At 50.5% G+C, this 15,528-nt stretch overlaps 1 protein-coding gene across 1 annotated transcript; it reads right to left on the reverse strand.

The window, feature by feature from the left end:
• Window positions 1–653: 653 nt before the first annotated feature.
• Window positions 654–8,679, reverse strand: LOC148821406 (15-hydroxyprostaglandin dehydrogenase [NAD(+)]-like). Its single transcript, XM_088932571.1, has 8 exons — window positions 8,479–8,679; window positions 8,032–8,182; window positions 6,302–6,425; window positions 5,482–5,588; window positions 5,013–5,109; window positions 4,530–4,606; window positions 3,642–3,805; window positions 654–2,316 (listed from the first exon to the last, which is right to left on the reverse strand). The coding sequence occupies exons 2-8, from the start codon at window positions 8,128–8,130 to the stop codon at window positions 2,205–2,207; spliced, it is 780 nt and encodes a 259-aa protein (XP_088788697.1). The 5' UTR covers window positions 8,131–8,182; window positions 8,479–8,679; the 3' UTR covers window positions 654–2,204.
• Window positions 8,680–15,528: the final 6,849 nt, after the last annotated feature.

The following is a 15,528-nucleotide window of genomic DNA, read 5'->3' on the forward strand; positions in this document are numbered from 1 at the left end:
TTACCATTTTCCCATATTACATCAATGTTTCAAGGTCTGTGTTCTTGAGGCCATTACCCCCACGGTTTTCAGTAAACAGTGAGCAAATTCCTGTTCAGAATGAACACGCTTTAAAATGCCTGATCAGACACAGGAGGGACTGCAGTCCAGGCTTATTAGTGTGACAGAACAATTCCTTGAACAAGAGTATTATGCCCTCTATGACTTTTTGCATGGATTAATTAATATCTTCTGAGATGTTTGCTAAAGAATATCAAGTTTGAAAGTTCTTAGCAATTATGAAGCTCTAGTAGAAATATATTACAAAAGGTCTTGATGGCTCACTAATATGTTTCTATTGTCTAGTATTATCAGTGACTCAGGTTGTGTTATTGGTTTCTGCTTTAAGTAAGATAAACTTTATATTTAATGCAACAAGAGATAAATTGTTTTGAAGGAAAATGGAAAAGGTTATGACAGAATCAAGTTCAAGGGAAATTCAAAACAAAACAAGTGTAAATGTTTGAATGATATCCAAACGTGATAACCTACACTTGAACAAACTCGATGACTTTCCTCTTTGGTTTGTGATGATTATTTCTTTGGTCATCTCTACTACAACATCAGAGGAACAGGCAGAAACAGTCATTAGAGCTCTGGACTGAACAAGTTAATTTGTCAGCAGGAAAATGTTTATTCTAAATGTAAATGGGTTTCAAGCATGTAAATGATTAAATGCCTCTTGATTAATTTTGTCAATTAATGACTTTCCTAAATACTGAACCTATAAATATTTAGCATGTTACCGACCATTCCCACAATTTCCTTATTTCTTATAGAAGATCTATCTTGGCAATTTGTTAGACTGTTACAGGTTTTACATCTCAAGTCACAATTGAACGTCTGTAGACATCCTGAAAAAAAATGTAATTTAAACATTTCTGAACTTATTAACAAATTAAAAAAAAAACACTTCTGAACTTAACATCTCAACAATACTGACGTCGTGACCCTGTCGTGTATAAGGCACTTCGACAGTTAGGTGGCCCACTAAAACTGGAAAGAAAACTGCCTGCTGTGGAACAATGAAATGCGATAAGCAACCCGAGCAGAACCAGGCAGGTGCGGCCCTGGGTTCAATTCCAGACCTAAGGTGCTGTCTGGGTGGAGTTTATATGTTCTCCTTGTAAAATAAGATCTCTTTATTGGCCATATACAGTTTCTTGCATTAGGAATTTGTCTTTTCCACATACCCCAGCTTGCTCTCCATGAGTCACACAGACAGGGAGAGAAGCTGGGGGTCAGAGCGCAGGGTCAGCCATTGTACAGTACCCCTGGAGCAGCTGGGGTTAAGGGCCTTGCTCAGGGTGTCACGGACGTCCAAAGGGACTAACCGTGGGGAGCAGGAGAGCGGAAAAAGACCCATATGCGTAGCAGCGAGACGGGAAATAGGCCCGGGCTCATAGTGCAAAGAGTTCAGGAATGCTGTATAGAAACCTATGCCCTCAGGGAGCGGACGTGGGGCGCCCTGGTGCTAGGCGGGTCTCAGGACATCCGAACGTCAATGCTGAGCGAGGACAGAGTGCAAGACCCGGAAATATATAGCCCAAGGGAAAGAGAGGGACAGGAAGGACAGCAGACTGGAAACTAGGGACAGGACAGAGAAGGAGCGCCCTCTTGCTGCAGAGGGCGTGACACAGGGGCCCAACGGAGTGGGATTCCTCTCAAGCCACAGATTCGAACCGGCAACCTTTCAGCCACAGGTGCAGATCCTTAGCCACAGAGCCACCACACCGCCCGAAAGACATACTGGTCAGTTAACTGGCTTTTGGAGAAACTGGCCCTGGTGCGAGTGTGTGTGTGTCTGTGTCTGTTAGCCCTTGTGCCTGTGGCTCCCGAACAGGAGGAAGCGTTTACAAAATGAATGGGTGGATTGGACAAACACCCCAGAAAGCACTGCCCCCGCCAGGGTCTGCACACTCACAGTACGCAAACGCTCACTAGCGCCCCTGCGAGGATCCTGTTCTCAACGTGTGAGAGGCCACAGGCTTCTCAGGGCTCCGAACTTCGTCACTCAACCCTGCAGACCTCACACCAGGCCACCCGACTGCATCAGCCCTTGCTACCTGACAGAATCGCGTCTTCAGTTCCGCGCAGACGACGGACCTCCACGTCTTCGCCGGGGGAGGGGGGGGGACGGACCGTGGCGCTTCATCTCTGGACTTCTAGTAAAACGTGTGGTAGGAGGTTCCGCTGCTTTTATTGACCTTCAGCACGGCCCCGTTCTGGCTCTCGTCCCTCACGAGCTCCAGGAAGCCCGCGGCCACCTCCTGCACCCTGCAGCACAGAGGAAGGACAGGCTGCACACCATCTTTCATGCTACAGTGCCACAGTGCTGTGCTGCCTTAAGCAACGTCACCCAACACGTATGGCACAGAACTGAAACGGCGACGTCTTTCACTTACGCCTCAAGGCAAACAAAACCGGAAGGAGACACACACATGGAGGGGGGACAGCGCACGAGGCAGCGAAGCAGGCGAAACAGCGGCAGAGAGGGCATCTGTGTCACTGAGACCATGTCAGTCTCAGAAGCGCAGGCCCCGCTCGGGCCTCGGCTCGCCAGTCAGCTGAGGCTGAGCTGCTCTTTCCAGACACGGGTGGGTGGGATCCTCCAGTCAGTGAGCTCTTAGCAGCTCAGTGAGTTAGGTGGGCTGAACGGCTTCCTCTCGTTTGCAACGATGTTCTCGTTGGACAGGAGCAAGAAGCCCGGGCTCAAAGCAGCCCCCATCAGGTGAAATGACATCTGGACTGCGTGGCTCCTGGGTGGGGAAGGTCTGATCTAGTCCCTAGAGGCCTAGCCCTGGCAATGCAGCCCTCTTCAGTCCCTGTGGCCACAGGTGAGGGGGTGGGGAGATCTGAGCCAGTTCCCTGTTTTCCATTGAGTCATTTATCAGACACGTCACATCTGGTCAAAATGCATCAAACAACAGGCAATGCATGGGTGTCTGAGAGCCTCCATTAATAGAGTGGAGTTAGTCGGCTAAGGCTCTCTCAGCTCCTGGGCAAACTGCAACCCCTGCTCCTTCCCCGGTGCCTGCAGGGCTGCCGGCTGTCAGCGAGCAGTGCGCCTGTCCTCCAATCAGCGCCAACTGCGTGTGAAAAGACAGGGGCGTGGCAGAGGGATGGGCGCACACTTCCGCATTCTCCCGTGTGTGCCTGCAGGGCTGCTAGCTGAGGCTAGGACTCACTCGTGGTTCAAATCACTCATCTAACAGCTTTATCCAGTTCAGGGTCACGGGGAGGCCAGAGCCAATCCCAGAGTACCAGGGCCCTGCCCAGACACACACAGACACGCCAGAGCCAGCCTTCCAAGAAGACAATTAACCCACCATCACATCTCTAGGCTGTGGGAGGAAACCGAAGCAAACAGGGAAACCCACGGGGAGAACATGCAGACTCCACGCAGACAGCACCCCAGGAACTGAACCCAGGACCCGGCCCAGCACAGCGCCAGTGTTAACCACTGCGCCATCATGCTGCCCAGATTCTAAATTATTTTTTAAAAAGTGCTGGAAACCATATCTTCACGAGCTTCCCTATCCTCTGTGAGGGACAGTAAAAGTGTTAATTGATTAAATACACTGCACAGAAGAAAAACTTACTCCAGCATTCCAAGCGCTCCTATGAGGTTTTTACATTTCTCCTTCAACTTGTCTGAATCTTCCAGATGAACGTTTGGGGTCAGAGACTGAAGCAGGTCTGTGTTTACGAAACCGGGGCAAAGGATGTTGATTCTCACTCCATAGTTACAGACCTGGGATGCACCCTGCAAGACAGAGAGACCCACGCTGTTACACACTGACCGCTGCGTCACACTCCAGAGTGAAACCCCTCCAGACCCAGAGTCAATCCAGACCCAGACGGGACGCCAGTCCATCGCAGGACAGAGACCCAGTGCTATTCGGTGTGCACTCCCCCCATTAGACACGTGCTGTAAGACATCCTGCAAGCAAGAGAAAATAAGAAAAGAGAGAGAGCAGACCACCACCGCATGCCCCTACACACAGAGTGCTTCTATCACAGCTGCAAGCCCCATCTCCCGGTCTCCTGTTTCACTCGCAGGTATCTCTGTCTCTTAGTAGTACAGGTGGGGAGCTGCGTCAGCATGCGTAGGGTGCAAATGAACAAGTAATAGGCTTATTCCATGCTGAAAAGAGAAGAAAGAGAACACAACGTTTCGGCCGTGGAGCCTTCTTCAGGTGTGAGGGTTCACACTGGGCAACTGTTACAATGTCAGCAATAACAGATCATTCTTCTGATCGCAGACGCATGTTGCAAAACCTTTGAGAGATTCGGGAGGCTGGATATTGTCTGCAACAACGCTCACCCCTGAAGAAGGCTCCAAGGCCGAAATGCTCTTTTCAGCATGGCATAAACCTATTACTTGTTTCTCTGTCTGTTAGGGCTGGCAAGAGACTGGCTTGAACACCCTTCTGGGTCTGACCAGAAGGGAGCACTGACTGGCGCGGAGCAGCACGGCAGACACATACCGCCATGGCCCTGCTGAAGCCCACCACGCCGTGCTTGGTGCCGGTGTACACAGGATTCGAGATCAAGGGCCCCAGACCTAAGGGCAAAGGGAGAACGACACTCAGTGACATTTCCTGAGGAATGCCTGGGCGAATCCGCTCATCGTAACATGCCCTCACGCCCCCTCCCGGTGAGCCACAGAGAATGCGTTCTGATCCACATGAGCTCTTAATGAAGTCCCTGAACTAGCTGTGGATGTATCTGATCAGAGCCATGCTTCAAACCCGACAGCAGCTCAGTGAGCAGGCACACGAGGAACAGGCCACACGCTCCTCTGGCCCCGTGCTGTGGCCTGGCTCCTCTGGCCGCCTCTGTGCATCAGATGCGGCTTCCTCATCAACTCGCTGCGATTTTCTTTTCAGAACACCAAGCAAATGTGTCAAAAAACGGCAGCAAAGGGAGCCGTGCTTGTACGAGGAGACGTGCTGTAGAAAGTGCCGTACCTGCCATCGACGCCACGTTGACGATGACCCCTCCGTGACCTTTGTTCTCCTTCTTCATGTACTGCAGGGCGAGGTAGGAGCCCCGGATCACCGCGTTCTGACAACGTAGCAAAGGCCAGCGGCATCAGTCAGTGCTCTTGACAACACCACGCGCGCTCCCGTTTCTGACTAACGCCCTCGCAGAGCCAGCGCTCTGTCCTCACCTCCTGCCAGCAGGAGGAGAGGGGGCACCACCGGGGTGGGGTGCTGGGAGCCCCAGGGGAGATTAATCGAGGGGAAGCTCAAGGAGCAGCTGACGAGATGATGGCACCCAGCACTCGATGTCTCAGAGAGGATTTCTGGGGTTAAACATCTTATCTGCCTACAAATCTCTTTCTTTCCAGAATTTCCCTTCTGCCCTCTTCACACCCACACACAAACACTGGCTCACTGCTGCAGCCCTCGGTCACATTAAAGCCACAAATCTCACCAGGTTTATCGCAACGGTCTTCTCCCAGTCGTTCTCGTTGCCTATCCCTGCGTTGTTGCAGACAATATCCAGCCGCCCGAATCTCTCAAAGGTTTTGCGAAATGCGTCTGCGATCAGAAGAATGATCTGTTATTGCTGAAACAGTTGTCCAGTACTGTATTTCACGTTCCTACTTGTCCCACCACATTCCTTATCTGTGAACCACAAGGAATCACAATAACTCAGCTAAAATTACAAAGTAAGCTAGCAAAACAAAACATAGTGCGTAATTTCTAAACAAGAACACAACAATAAACCCACAGAACACATTAATCCTGAGTGGACATACTCTACGCTCTAGTGTTACCTCGAGTATAGTATAATACATAACTCCTTCAGATGTGGTGAGGAGTACATAATGTTACCTGCTTATTCCTCACTATCTCGAGCAAAACTACCACAAGAGGAGCACTGAATCCTCCGCCCCACACAACATATCTCCCCTTCCATCATAACACCAACCTTTTGACTCAGAATCTAGGAATGAAATTAAACTGAATTAAACAGAACTTATCTAAAGAAATCGGATTGCTGATGTGTGGCTTTTGTACAGGCTCAGCCGTGTTTGGTTTAGAAGGCGATCCAGTCCACCGGGTGCATTGCTCAGACACACAGTTAATGCAGTGCAATTCAGAGATCTCAGCAAACTGTTTAACTTCGAACTCTCCAACAGCAGCCCTTTCGAGACATTGACTCTGTTTAGTGATATCCGTTCGTATTTGTATCCAGCTCATCTCTCACCGCACTGGCAGGCCTGGTGAATCTAATGAGAGTAGCGCACCTGTCAGCTGCTCTTCTGAAGACACATCGCAGGGCAGGAAGAGTGTGCTGTCGGCTCCATACTGCTCATCAAACCTTGCCTTCAGTTCACTTCCTGCCGTCTCATTTACATCCAGGAGAGCCACCTGAAACCGACAGGTGTGATTAGACTGTTGGGTAAATCGTAGATTGCACAAGAATATTTTAAAGTAAAGTGGTCTTATTGTCACGATCAGGATCCCTCCTCTTAAGGGCGCTCCGGATCTTTCACATTTTAGCTCATTATGTGCACCTGCCCCCAGTCCTGCCCCTTCTTATTTAAGCCAGGGGCTCTACCTATTCCTGTCTCAGCACTGGGAGATGGACGCCCGGAAGTTTGCCTACCAGCGGGTCCAGGAGAGACCCGACGGCATCGGCTCCCTCACGACGTCCTGACCGTCTGAGTCCGGGGCTCGGAGCGCCTGGCCTAGTTAACCCGTTTTTATTCCCCGTCCCACTCCGGCCTGGTCTTGTTTTTGTCTTGGAGGGATCACCCGGCTCTGGACTTTTGGACTTCGCCCTGGATGTCCCTTTGGACTCCCTTGGACTTGTTCGCCTCGACCACGCACTTGTTGTTTTTTTTCCATAAAATGATTTCTGTATGTATGAGAGAATGCATAACTAATTGGGTTTTGTGTTGCTGAAATAAATTAGAAGCGTTAACCCCAGTGTCCTGGCTAAATTCCACTCTGGGCATGAACATTGTATGGCCTCTCTAAAGTTCATTTGTGAAGTTTCCTGTTATTCAACAGGTGCACCAGTTTTTCATGAAACTTCCTGGGCTGTTGTGAGTCGCCCAGGTGGGGCTGCACATTAGCGGGTGGGTACAGGGTAGGAACAGGAGAGGAACAGGGTAGGTAGAGGTGTTTATTGCCATATGTACAGTCCATGTACATCTTATCCACACCGATCTCTCAGGACAGGCACAGTACAGCAGATGACACAGCGTGACAGACAACACCCCACAGTGTGGACAGTACATAAACAGCGACAGTATGTACAGCCGACAAAACAACACGAACAGTAACACTGGGCGATCCCCAGTCACGGGTTTAAGCGCCACAGTCGCGGTTCCGAGGTTCCACGCAAGAAAAAAAAAACAGATAAACCCACTTGAATGTGAAACGAGGTGTCACTTTTTTTTTTGTCAGTGAACAGATTGTCGTTGTCCGACTCGGAATCTGAACTCGGTGGATACAGCCCTGTTGGAAGAGGAAGTCCTGCTGTCGGTCTCGCCGGTTTTTAAAAGATGTAAAAAGACGAAAACCCACGAAGCTGTAAAATATAAGTGGACTGAGACTGAAACATCTGGATTTTTTTTCAGCTTTAGGCTATGTTGCGCGGACATGATCCGAAGTCCTTAGCTGTCGGACGTTTAATAACATCATCATAATTACTGAATTTGCGCTTTAGCGCTACGGCCCGGATCAGACGGTACCGTTCTTATCGCGCACAGATCTGCCATATTACAAGGGGAATTTGGTTATTTAACTGTACTTCTATCCAAGTGCTACACGCCCGGCACCGCCGCGGTGAGCTTACAGCTAGTTTAAAACAAATGCCAGCTGTCATGTTCTGAGCGCAAATGACAGACCGATGGCGGCCGCGGGTTTCCAAAAGTTGAAAGCTTTTCAGACATTTTGTTTCAAGCGGTTTCTCTCTTTTTATTTCCGTCTCACGGGGTTATTTGCAGACATGAGCCCACGACCTTACCTTCGCCCCGTGCTGGAGCAGGATCTCGGCGAAGCCCCTGCCCAGCCCCTGAGCCGCGCCGGTGACGAGCGCCGCTTTCCCGGAGAGCGTCAGTGCCATTTGCGAAGGAGGAGCCGGTCTCTGTCCCGGTCCTGGCAGGTCGTGGTACAGCCTCCACAAGAGGAATGAAGGCAATAAGTACAATTAAGTAATAAATACAGGGAGAGAGCAGGCGCAACCGCCCTGACGCATTGAGGAAAACAGCACGTTTTACACACATTTATACCTCTGTCCAGACATGGTTAATACACACCCTGCGACCACCTACTATATAGAAGATTAAGTCATTAATGTAAGTCGTTAAAGTGCGACCTAAGGTTGGCTAATGTTTCCTTGTTTCCAGAAAAAAAAGATGTCGCTGTAGACGTCAGTACCAGGCAAGGTAACCAAAAAAGACCTTATAAATACCTTAAGACAACAACACAGGGGCGCACCAACGCACGGAAATCAAGTCTTCGCAAAGCCCGAGACCGCAGTTCTTATACCCCGAGGAAGCACACATGCGCAGTAGTGCGGTTCAACCACGTCCTGTATCGTGTTGCTGCTGCTGTCCCGGGCGGTATGGTCGGGGACGGGGCAGAAGCTGTTTTAACATTTTCTGAAGTGTGAAGGTGTGAAGACTGGGTGGTGCGACTCGTATGTATAATGGCCGTCTGCATCCCCAGACCTGCTGGCTATCAGCCAGGAGCCGCAATCACGACTCTAGCTCATGATCGGAGTCTGAGATTCACTTTTCAGCCCCACCTCCGAGTGTAGGATGTAGGTCGAGCGACGAGCGGGGGAGGGGGGGCAGAGGCGAAGCGCCGTGTCGTAGACGTTGCAAAAGATTGATTTCGGTTTCCCTCCCACACACGTACCACACACATACACGTGTGCCAACAGTTTAATGTCTTCAGATAGTCAAGAGGCCACACACCTTCTCTGGACAGGACAAGCGAATTCATTCTGAGTTCCTGATATTCACAAGTAGTGTTTTTTACACCCTTTTTTTCGGACGGATGAAAAGTATATTGATATCGTGTAAGTAATGGCGAAATTCCACCACTAGATGGGGACACGGCGCTGTGAGGACATACACATGAATTCATAGCGGACGAGGAATTGGAGGAGGTATTGGCATAGTTCCTCTTCACATTACCAATTTATATATATAACTAATTCAATAACTCAGTCTGACCTTCCCACAGTTCAGAAAAGCTGGAGCATTTCAATTGGTTCAGTTGTGTCTCTCTCCTCCCCCTGATCTGCACCTACAGTGGGGGCCGCTGGTGCAGAATGGCCACTGTGTGTCTCCCCGCTGGGGGCTCTGGTGCAGAATGGCCGCTGTGTGTCTCCCAGGTGGGGCTGCTGGTGCAGAATGATCCCTGTGTGTCTCCCAGGTGGGGCTGCTGGTGCAGAATGATCACTGTGTGTCTCCCAGTTGGGGCTGCTGGTGCAGAATGGCCACTGTGTCTCCCAGGTGGGGCTGCTGGTGCAGAATGGCTGCTGTGTGTCTCCCAGTTGGGGCAGCACTTCAGTAATAGATGAAGTGGGTCATCTCCTGTATGTAATACACTTTGGGATCTTGCTGGATGCAAAGTGCTGCATAAAAACAGGGGAATATTTTGTTATATAAAGTACTGACTATAAATGTGCTGCTGTGGCAAGCTTTCTATGAATTTGAAATCGGTCAGTCTAGTATTGGCAGCAGGAGGTTATCAAGAGAAGAGGAGGCTCACTGTGCGAGTGAGTGTGCCTGCCTGCGTGTCTCTGTCCTCTGTGTCACTCAGACCCCACCCAGTCTGCAGCAGCAGAGATGCAGTGAGGAGTGATAGCTGGCCAGTGGCTGTGAGCTGGTGATTACTGTTCCGAGGAACAGCCCAGCAAGTCCTGCCAGCTGTTTCTCTCCCTCCTCTTAGAGATAAGCAAATAGAATAACAAAGTCGAGGGACACTAGAAACATCTATACATCTGCTTGTGTGCAAAGTTTCCTTTCGGTCTGCATGAGATCGATACTGGATTCCTAAACCTACAGATGTTATCTGTCTCTGTATCATAATATATGCTACATATACTGTATATGACATGAATACACATAGACAGATGAATATACTCATATAACTGAAGATAGAAAATCCTTCTCAGCCCATTCCAGTTCAGTTTGGTTTTCTCTGCCTGTTGGTGGTGAGCTAGTGAAGTCAGCTCCCTACATACCAGGCAAGAATGAGCACGTTTCTACGATTTCTGCACTGCGCAGAGAGGGAGGGTCAGGGCTGTGACAGGAAGTCCCTTCCTCCTGAAATGTGAAATGAAAGAAGGTTGTGCTCCTTCAAGGCGTTGCTCAGCCTTTAGGGAAGATCCAGTCCATGCGGAAACACTGCGAACAGCAGTGTAGGTGAGTGTGATACAGGAAGGCTGATCTGGAATGCAGGAATCACTTCCCGGCTGTGGTGGGTAAACCAGGCAGCTCCAGATACTCGACTTCGACTTACTGTCGAATATTGGCTTGTTACTGTTATTGGGTTTTACCGCAGCTATTCGGGAGCTGTACCACACTTATCTAAAAGGAAGTACTTCATTGCTGAAGGACTAATAAAATATTTACAGAAGTGGAGGTTTTTCAGGTAATAATAAGAAACTTTATTTCAGATACAGTCTTTAAAGAGTAGCATAAGCACATATAAGAGACCCAAGTGGTTACAAGGTCCTTAGAAAGTGCAGCAGACACAGACACCAATGACATAAAAGCCTTTCTGAACAGAATGGTTCTGAGTTGAGATTTAAATGCACTCACCATAGGTGACTCCCTGATATCCCTGGGGATAAGATAAGGGCTGTTGCCCATGTTGTACACAATGAAAGGAAGGAAGTGCAAGCATTGCCCTGCACACCCATTGAGCCAGTCGTCCTCTGACACAGCTATAAGCTCCAAAGTGACATACAGGAGGCTCAGCAGTGATTGGAAGAGCAGTGCTGATGTCATCACAAATCATTATATAGCTGGGAAATTGCAGGGACTAGTATTGCAGTAGGAAACTTTGGTCTTACCACAAGTGGGGAAGACCCCACCGCGTGCTGCCTCCTGGAGATTCCCGGTCTCTGGGGCTGCCGGAGTGACCAGACGAGGACTGGGAATGTCTGGATCATTGAGCCCAGCCTGCTCCCAGAAGAGTCTCCACTGCATGAGCCACTTGGGCCCTGAGCTCCAGTAAAATAACCCACCCAAGTGATGCATCTTAATACAATACAAATCCCACAGCCCATTTCAGCTGCTGCTGACACTGGCAGCCTATGTGTTGATCCCCCTAGCATGTGAAACAAACTGGGATCATTCAGAGACTGCACGATGACTCAAAAAGGGAACCAGGTCTACTTCTGTGTAGTGCTTATGCACGTTGGAGATTTGAGCTTAATTGATTTGTTTCTTGTCTTGTACAAGTGATGGTATGAATTTGGGAAAAGAACGTGGGTTCTTGCTGAGTGTAGTGTGTGCTTGTCCCTCGTTCCCCATGAATCCTCTCTGGTGTAGCTCTGACTCCAGAATCATTCATATGAGTGTGAGGGGGCTACCAGGGGGGGCGCTGGCCTGGGGACCCCGAGATGAGAGGTGCAGGCTCCTCGTGGCCGTGCCTGTGTGGGGGGGGGGGGGGACAGGAGACCGGCCCCTGTATCGGATGTGTCCGGGGTCTTTTTCACTGGTCGGGACTCAGCTGTGTGAAACCCTGTGGAAGGGCTTTCTTCCTGGACAGTATCTGGTGCTTCGCAAACAACGAAGAAACCGCCGACGACAAAGCCTGAGTGGTACAGCTCTGCATATCCACCAGTATTTGCGCGGTTATTCCTGAACTCCCAGCTGCCGGAACAGGTGCCCGTCCGGTCTCTGTCTCTCTCTGTCAGGGTGGCCAGCAGCTCCATGGCTCCGCTGCAGCCTGGTGCTTACTGTGCACATCCCGCGTGTGGGATCTGCTGACCAGCTGCTGACTGCGAGTTTTGTCCCCTGTCTCCCGCACTTATTCAACTGGCGACTGCATTACTAAAGGGCTCCAGCGGGGTGGACAATGCCAAAGAGCTTTACATGGCACTGATGTCATTGTGCACAAAGAAAGGGATTCTGCAGCTAGTCAGGGTATCAGAGTATTTACCCCTGTGCAACAACAGCGACAACGGAAAAGGCCGTGTGTGTGTGTGTGTGTACTCGTGCACATTTGTGTGCATATGAGCACCTCTGCGTGTGTCTGCTTTGGAGCAAAGTTATTTCAGAATGGCTGGAGCTGCCATGCTGGAAATTCATCAGACATTCGGAGCTATTCAACCTGTAGGAATCACGTGATGGGAAAAACAACCCCGGAAGGTTTTCTTGAAAAATCACGGTACATGAAGAAAAGGGTCTGGGAATTCCCCCGTGTGTCAGTGACTGGGTCGGCATCACCCTGCGTCTTCACTGTGCTGCTGATTGCTTCGCGGGGGTAAAGAACAGCACCCTGGGGCAGACATGCAGGGTGTGCGCAGCTGTTGTCGGACAGAGTGGGCTGCTCTGCTTCGCCCTCGGTCACAGCCCCTGTGTGCGCGTGGCCAGCCCCTGTAAGCTCTGATGTGTTTAACTGTGCTGTGTAAATATGCTGTACCCTGAGAGATGAGACCAAGAGACCAGGTGACCACGTAGATCAGGTGACCAAGATCTGAAATAAACTCTCCACCAAATGGGAGTGCTATAGCTGGTGATTTGGAAAATACCTTTTTGAAAAAAATTAAGGAGTCTTAAAATTTCGCACCTGGTTTTCACATTCAGTTGTCTGTGGTTTTTAAGTTCGGTCACAGCCTACGTTCAGCCACCGTTTATCTTTCACCACCCTGCTCGTCCTGAAAGCTGTAATCAGCAGTGAGACAGACATCTTCGTCCCCTTATCTGGCGCAGCTACAGCGGCTCACAGGGATGAGCTCCACTGCGCATTGTGCACAGGGCCTGTTGGATGGGACAGGAGTCTCTTGTTAGAGGCTGAAAGGGTAGGCAGGCAGCTGCAAGAAGAGCTGGAGGGAACCAGGGACAGTTACCTTGTTTCCACTGGAGGTGGACGTCTTCATCAGTTGGGTGGACACCATGGAGGCAGAAGGACAGAAAACCGAGACAGATGAAGGGCACAATGAAACGTCCTCTCAGCCTACGACAAAGTCTCAATGCAGGGCTGTCTATTCCAGCTGAGCCCGAGCCTATCACGCTTACAAAGCACAGAGCCCGAGCACGTTAAAACCACAGGAGCACTGGAAACTCCTTCCCTACTGTCCCACAACACTTTCACACGTGTGGTATAAGCTAAGCCTGCTACCTGAGGAAATAAATCTGGCACTCCATGAAGCGCTAGGCCTGACTACAAGGTTCCTTCGTGTTTGTGTTTGCTCCATTTTGTGCTCAGTGTTGTACTGCACACACATTGTCTCCGTGCACTAAGGAAAAGCTGTTCACTTTGTTTTATAAAGCCTCCTTTTCTGTGATACCATTCTTTCTAGGGCAGGATGCTAAATCATTAGCAATGTCCATCCATTTTCTGTTTTATCCAATTCAGGGTCACGGGGCAGTCAGAGTTTACCCAGGCAAGCAACAGGCACAAGGCGGGTTCTACCCTGGACGGGACGCCGGGGAAGATGGATGGGTAAATGGATCGCTGGGCACACACAGACACACACTCACACCACGGACAGTTTCCCAGAACCCAGTTAAACTACCAATATGTAGTTTTTGGTCTACAGACTTTGGTTTGTAGAAGGAAAGCATGCAAACAAGGGGGAAACATACAAACTCCACACGGACAGCACCCCAGGTCCAGAATTGAGCCTGAGGCTGGGTCACTCCCGAGGAGAAAGGTCAGGACCCGTCTGACCCCGATCAGCCCCGCCCAGCTCCGGCGGCCCACAGCCAGCTCGAGTGTGCGCTGTCTCGGAGCCTCACGCTCCCACAGCAGGGTGTAGGAGGAGTGGAGAAGAGAGCAAGGCAGGTTCTGATTGTTCCACTGGGCCTGGGCTCACCCAGCCAGTGCTGACACCAGCTCCGATCCTACCAGATTTATTCACCTGTGGGACGGCGTGTCAGGTCCCATGGATCAGGGGTGTCTTCCATGCTGGAGCCCCACTGGCCTTTAGGACAGATGAGCAGGAGGCTCCAGCACTGCCGGTTCACACCCAGCAGGGTCGGGGACTGTCTGCAGGGCCGCAGCACTGGGACACAGGGAGACCCTCCCAGTTCAATGAGCTCAACTGTCCAATGTATTTACCTCCAGCGGAAAACAGATGGGAGAATTGCGGCCGTAAGTATATAAGAACTCGATGCCCATCGTATTCCTACATGCCTTTCTTCCTTCACTGCAAAAAAAAAAACTGTTTACAGCCCCGAAAAGGATAAATAACGGAGCCGTTATGAAAACAGCAGGCGAGTGGCAGCTGACTCAGCACGTTTCTCTGTCGGGACACAAACACGGAGCCCGACAGGCACGTCCGAGCCGAGGACCCGCCGCTTCTCCGCACACACGCCTCCAAAACCTTCTCCCGCTGTCGTGCCGGGAGCCCCAGGCCTGTGCCTTGGGGAAATGTTTTTTGTTATGGTATTTATGGTCAGATATGTGTTCTGTTATCAGGGAGGCGTATCAAAGAGACGGAAGAACCGCTGTAACTCTGCTAGTCGCGGATCTGATGAGATGAGGTTACGGTGCACTCCACTCCGGAGGGTTTTTTTTCTTGGTGCACATTAATAATCGTGGCTTAAGCTAATATTAAACATTATAAATAACAAATTAAGTAGTTGTGCCTCTGCAATTCAGTGGGGTTTTCTTTAGCTTGCTGTGAATCCGGCTAATTCATTATCATTCCTGCAGATGGCCAGAGAGCTTATTTCATCTAAAAACTTTTTTAATGAATCTTATTAATTTACTGGGTTTACGTGTAGCATTGACAGCGGTGGTTGGCTCTCATGAACCGGAAGGCGGAGACATCGCCCGGAAACGGAAGCAGAAGTTCCTCTTCGCCTGCAGTTCCCAGCTCCGCCTCGCGGCGGTGCGCAGCGTGCAGGAAGGGGAGACAGCCCTGCTTCCTGGACTCCACACAGGCTGCTGCCCCTGTCCCTCAAGCATGGCCGGGGGCAGCTTAGGGACCATCTGCAAATACCGCACGGTGCACTCGGAGTCCTGAGCAGGTTTTCTGACATGCAGACTATCAACGCTGCAGTACAGCACCTAGGGCAAGAACAAGCAATGGCCATGGAACATGTAGCAGCACCTACTCCTGGCTGGGCTCCCACCACTTGGGCAGTCATCACGTCCACTGGACGCCCGCCGGACCCTGGCAGCAGCCCCCTCTCCTGTGTCCCCATCCTGTGACCGCTGCAATGTGTGTTTTAGACCAAAACGCTGTGGTTAAATCCGGTCCCACGTGTCACTGCATTTGATCGAACTGGCGGACGGGCAGGCGCTGCTTTGCTCTCGTCAGGGCCTG

The sequence above is a fragment of the Atractosteus spatula genome, chromosome 14 (genome assembly GCF_055471065.1).
Source record: "Atractosteus spatula isolate fAtrSpa1 chromosome 14, fAtrSpa1.hap1, whole genome shotgun sequence".
Taxonomy (NCBI): domain Eukaryota; kingdom Metazoa; phylum Chordata; class Actinopteri; order Semionotiformes; family Lepisosteidae; genus Atractosteus; species Atractosteus spatula.

Coding starts and splice junctions, on each gene's coding strand:
- LOC148821406 (XM_088932571.1), bottom strand. CDS start 8,130: ATGGCACTGACGCTCTCCGGGAAAGCGGCGCTCGTCACCGGCGCGGCT. Junction 5,110..5,481: donor AGACCGTTGCGATAAACCTG/GTGAGATTTGTG, acceptor CTACGTTGTCAG/AACGCGGTGATCCGGGGCTC. Junction 4,607..5,012: donor CAACGTGGCGTCGATGGCAG/GTACGGCACTTT, acceptor CTTTGCCCTTAG/GTCTGGGGCCCTTGATCTCG.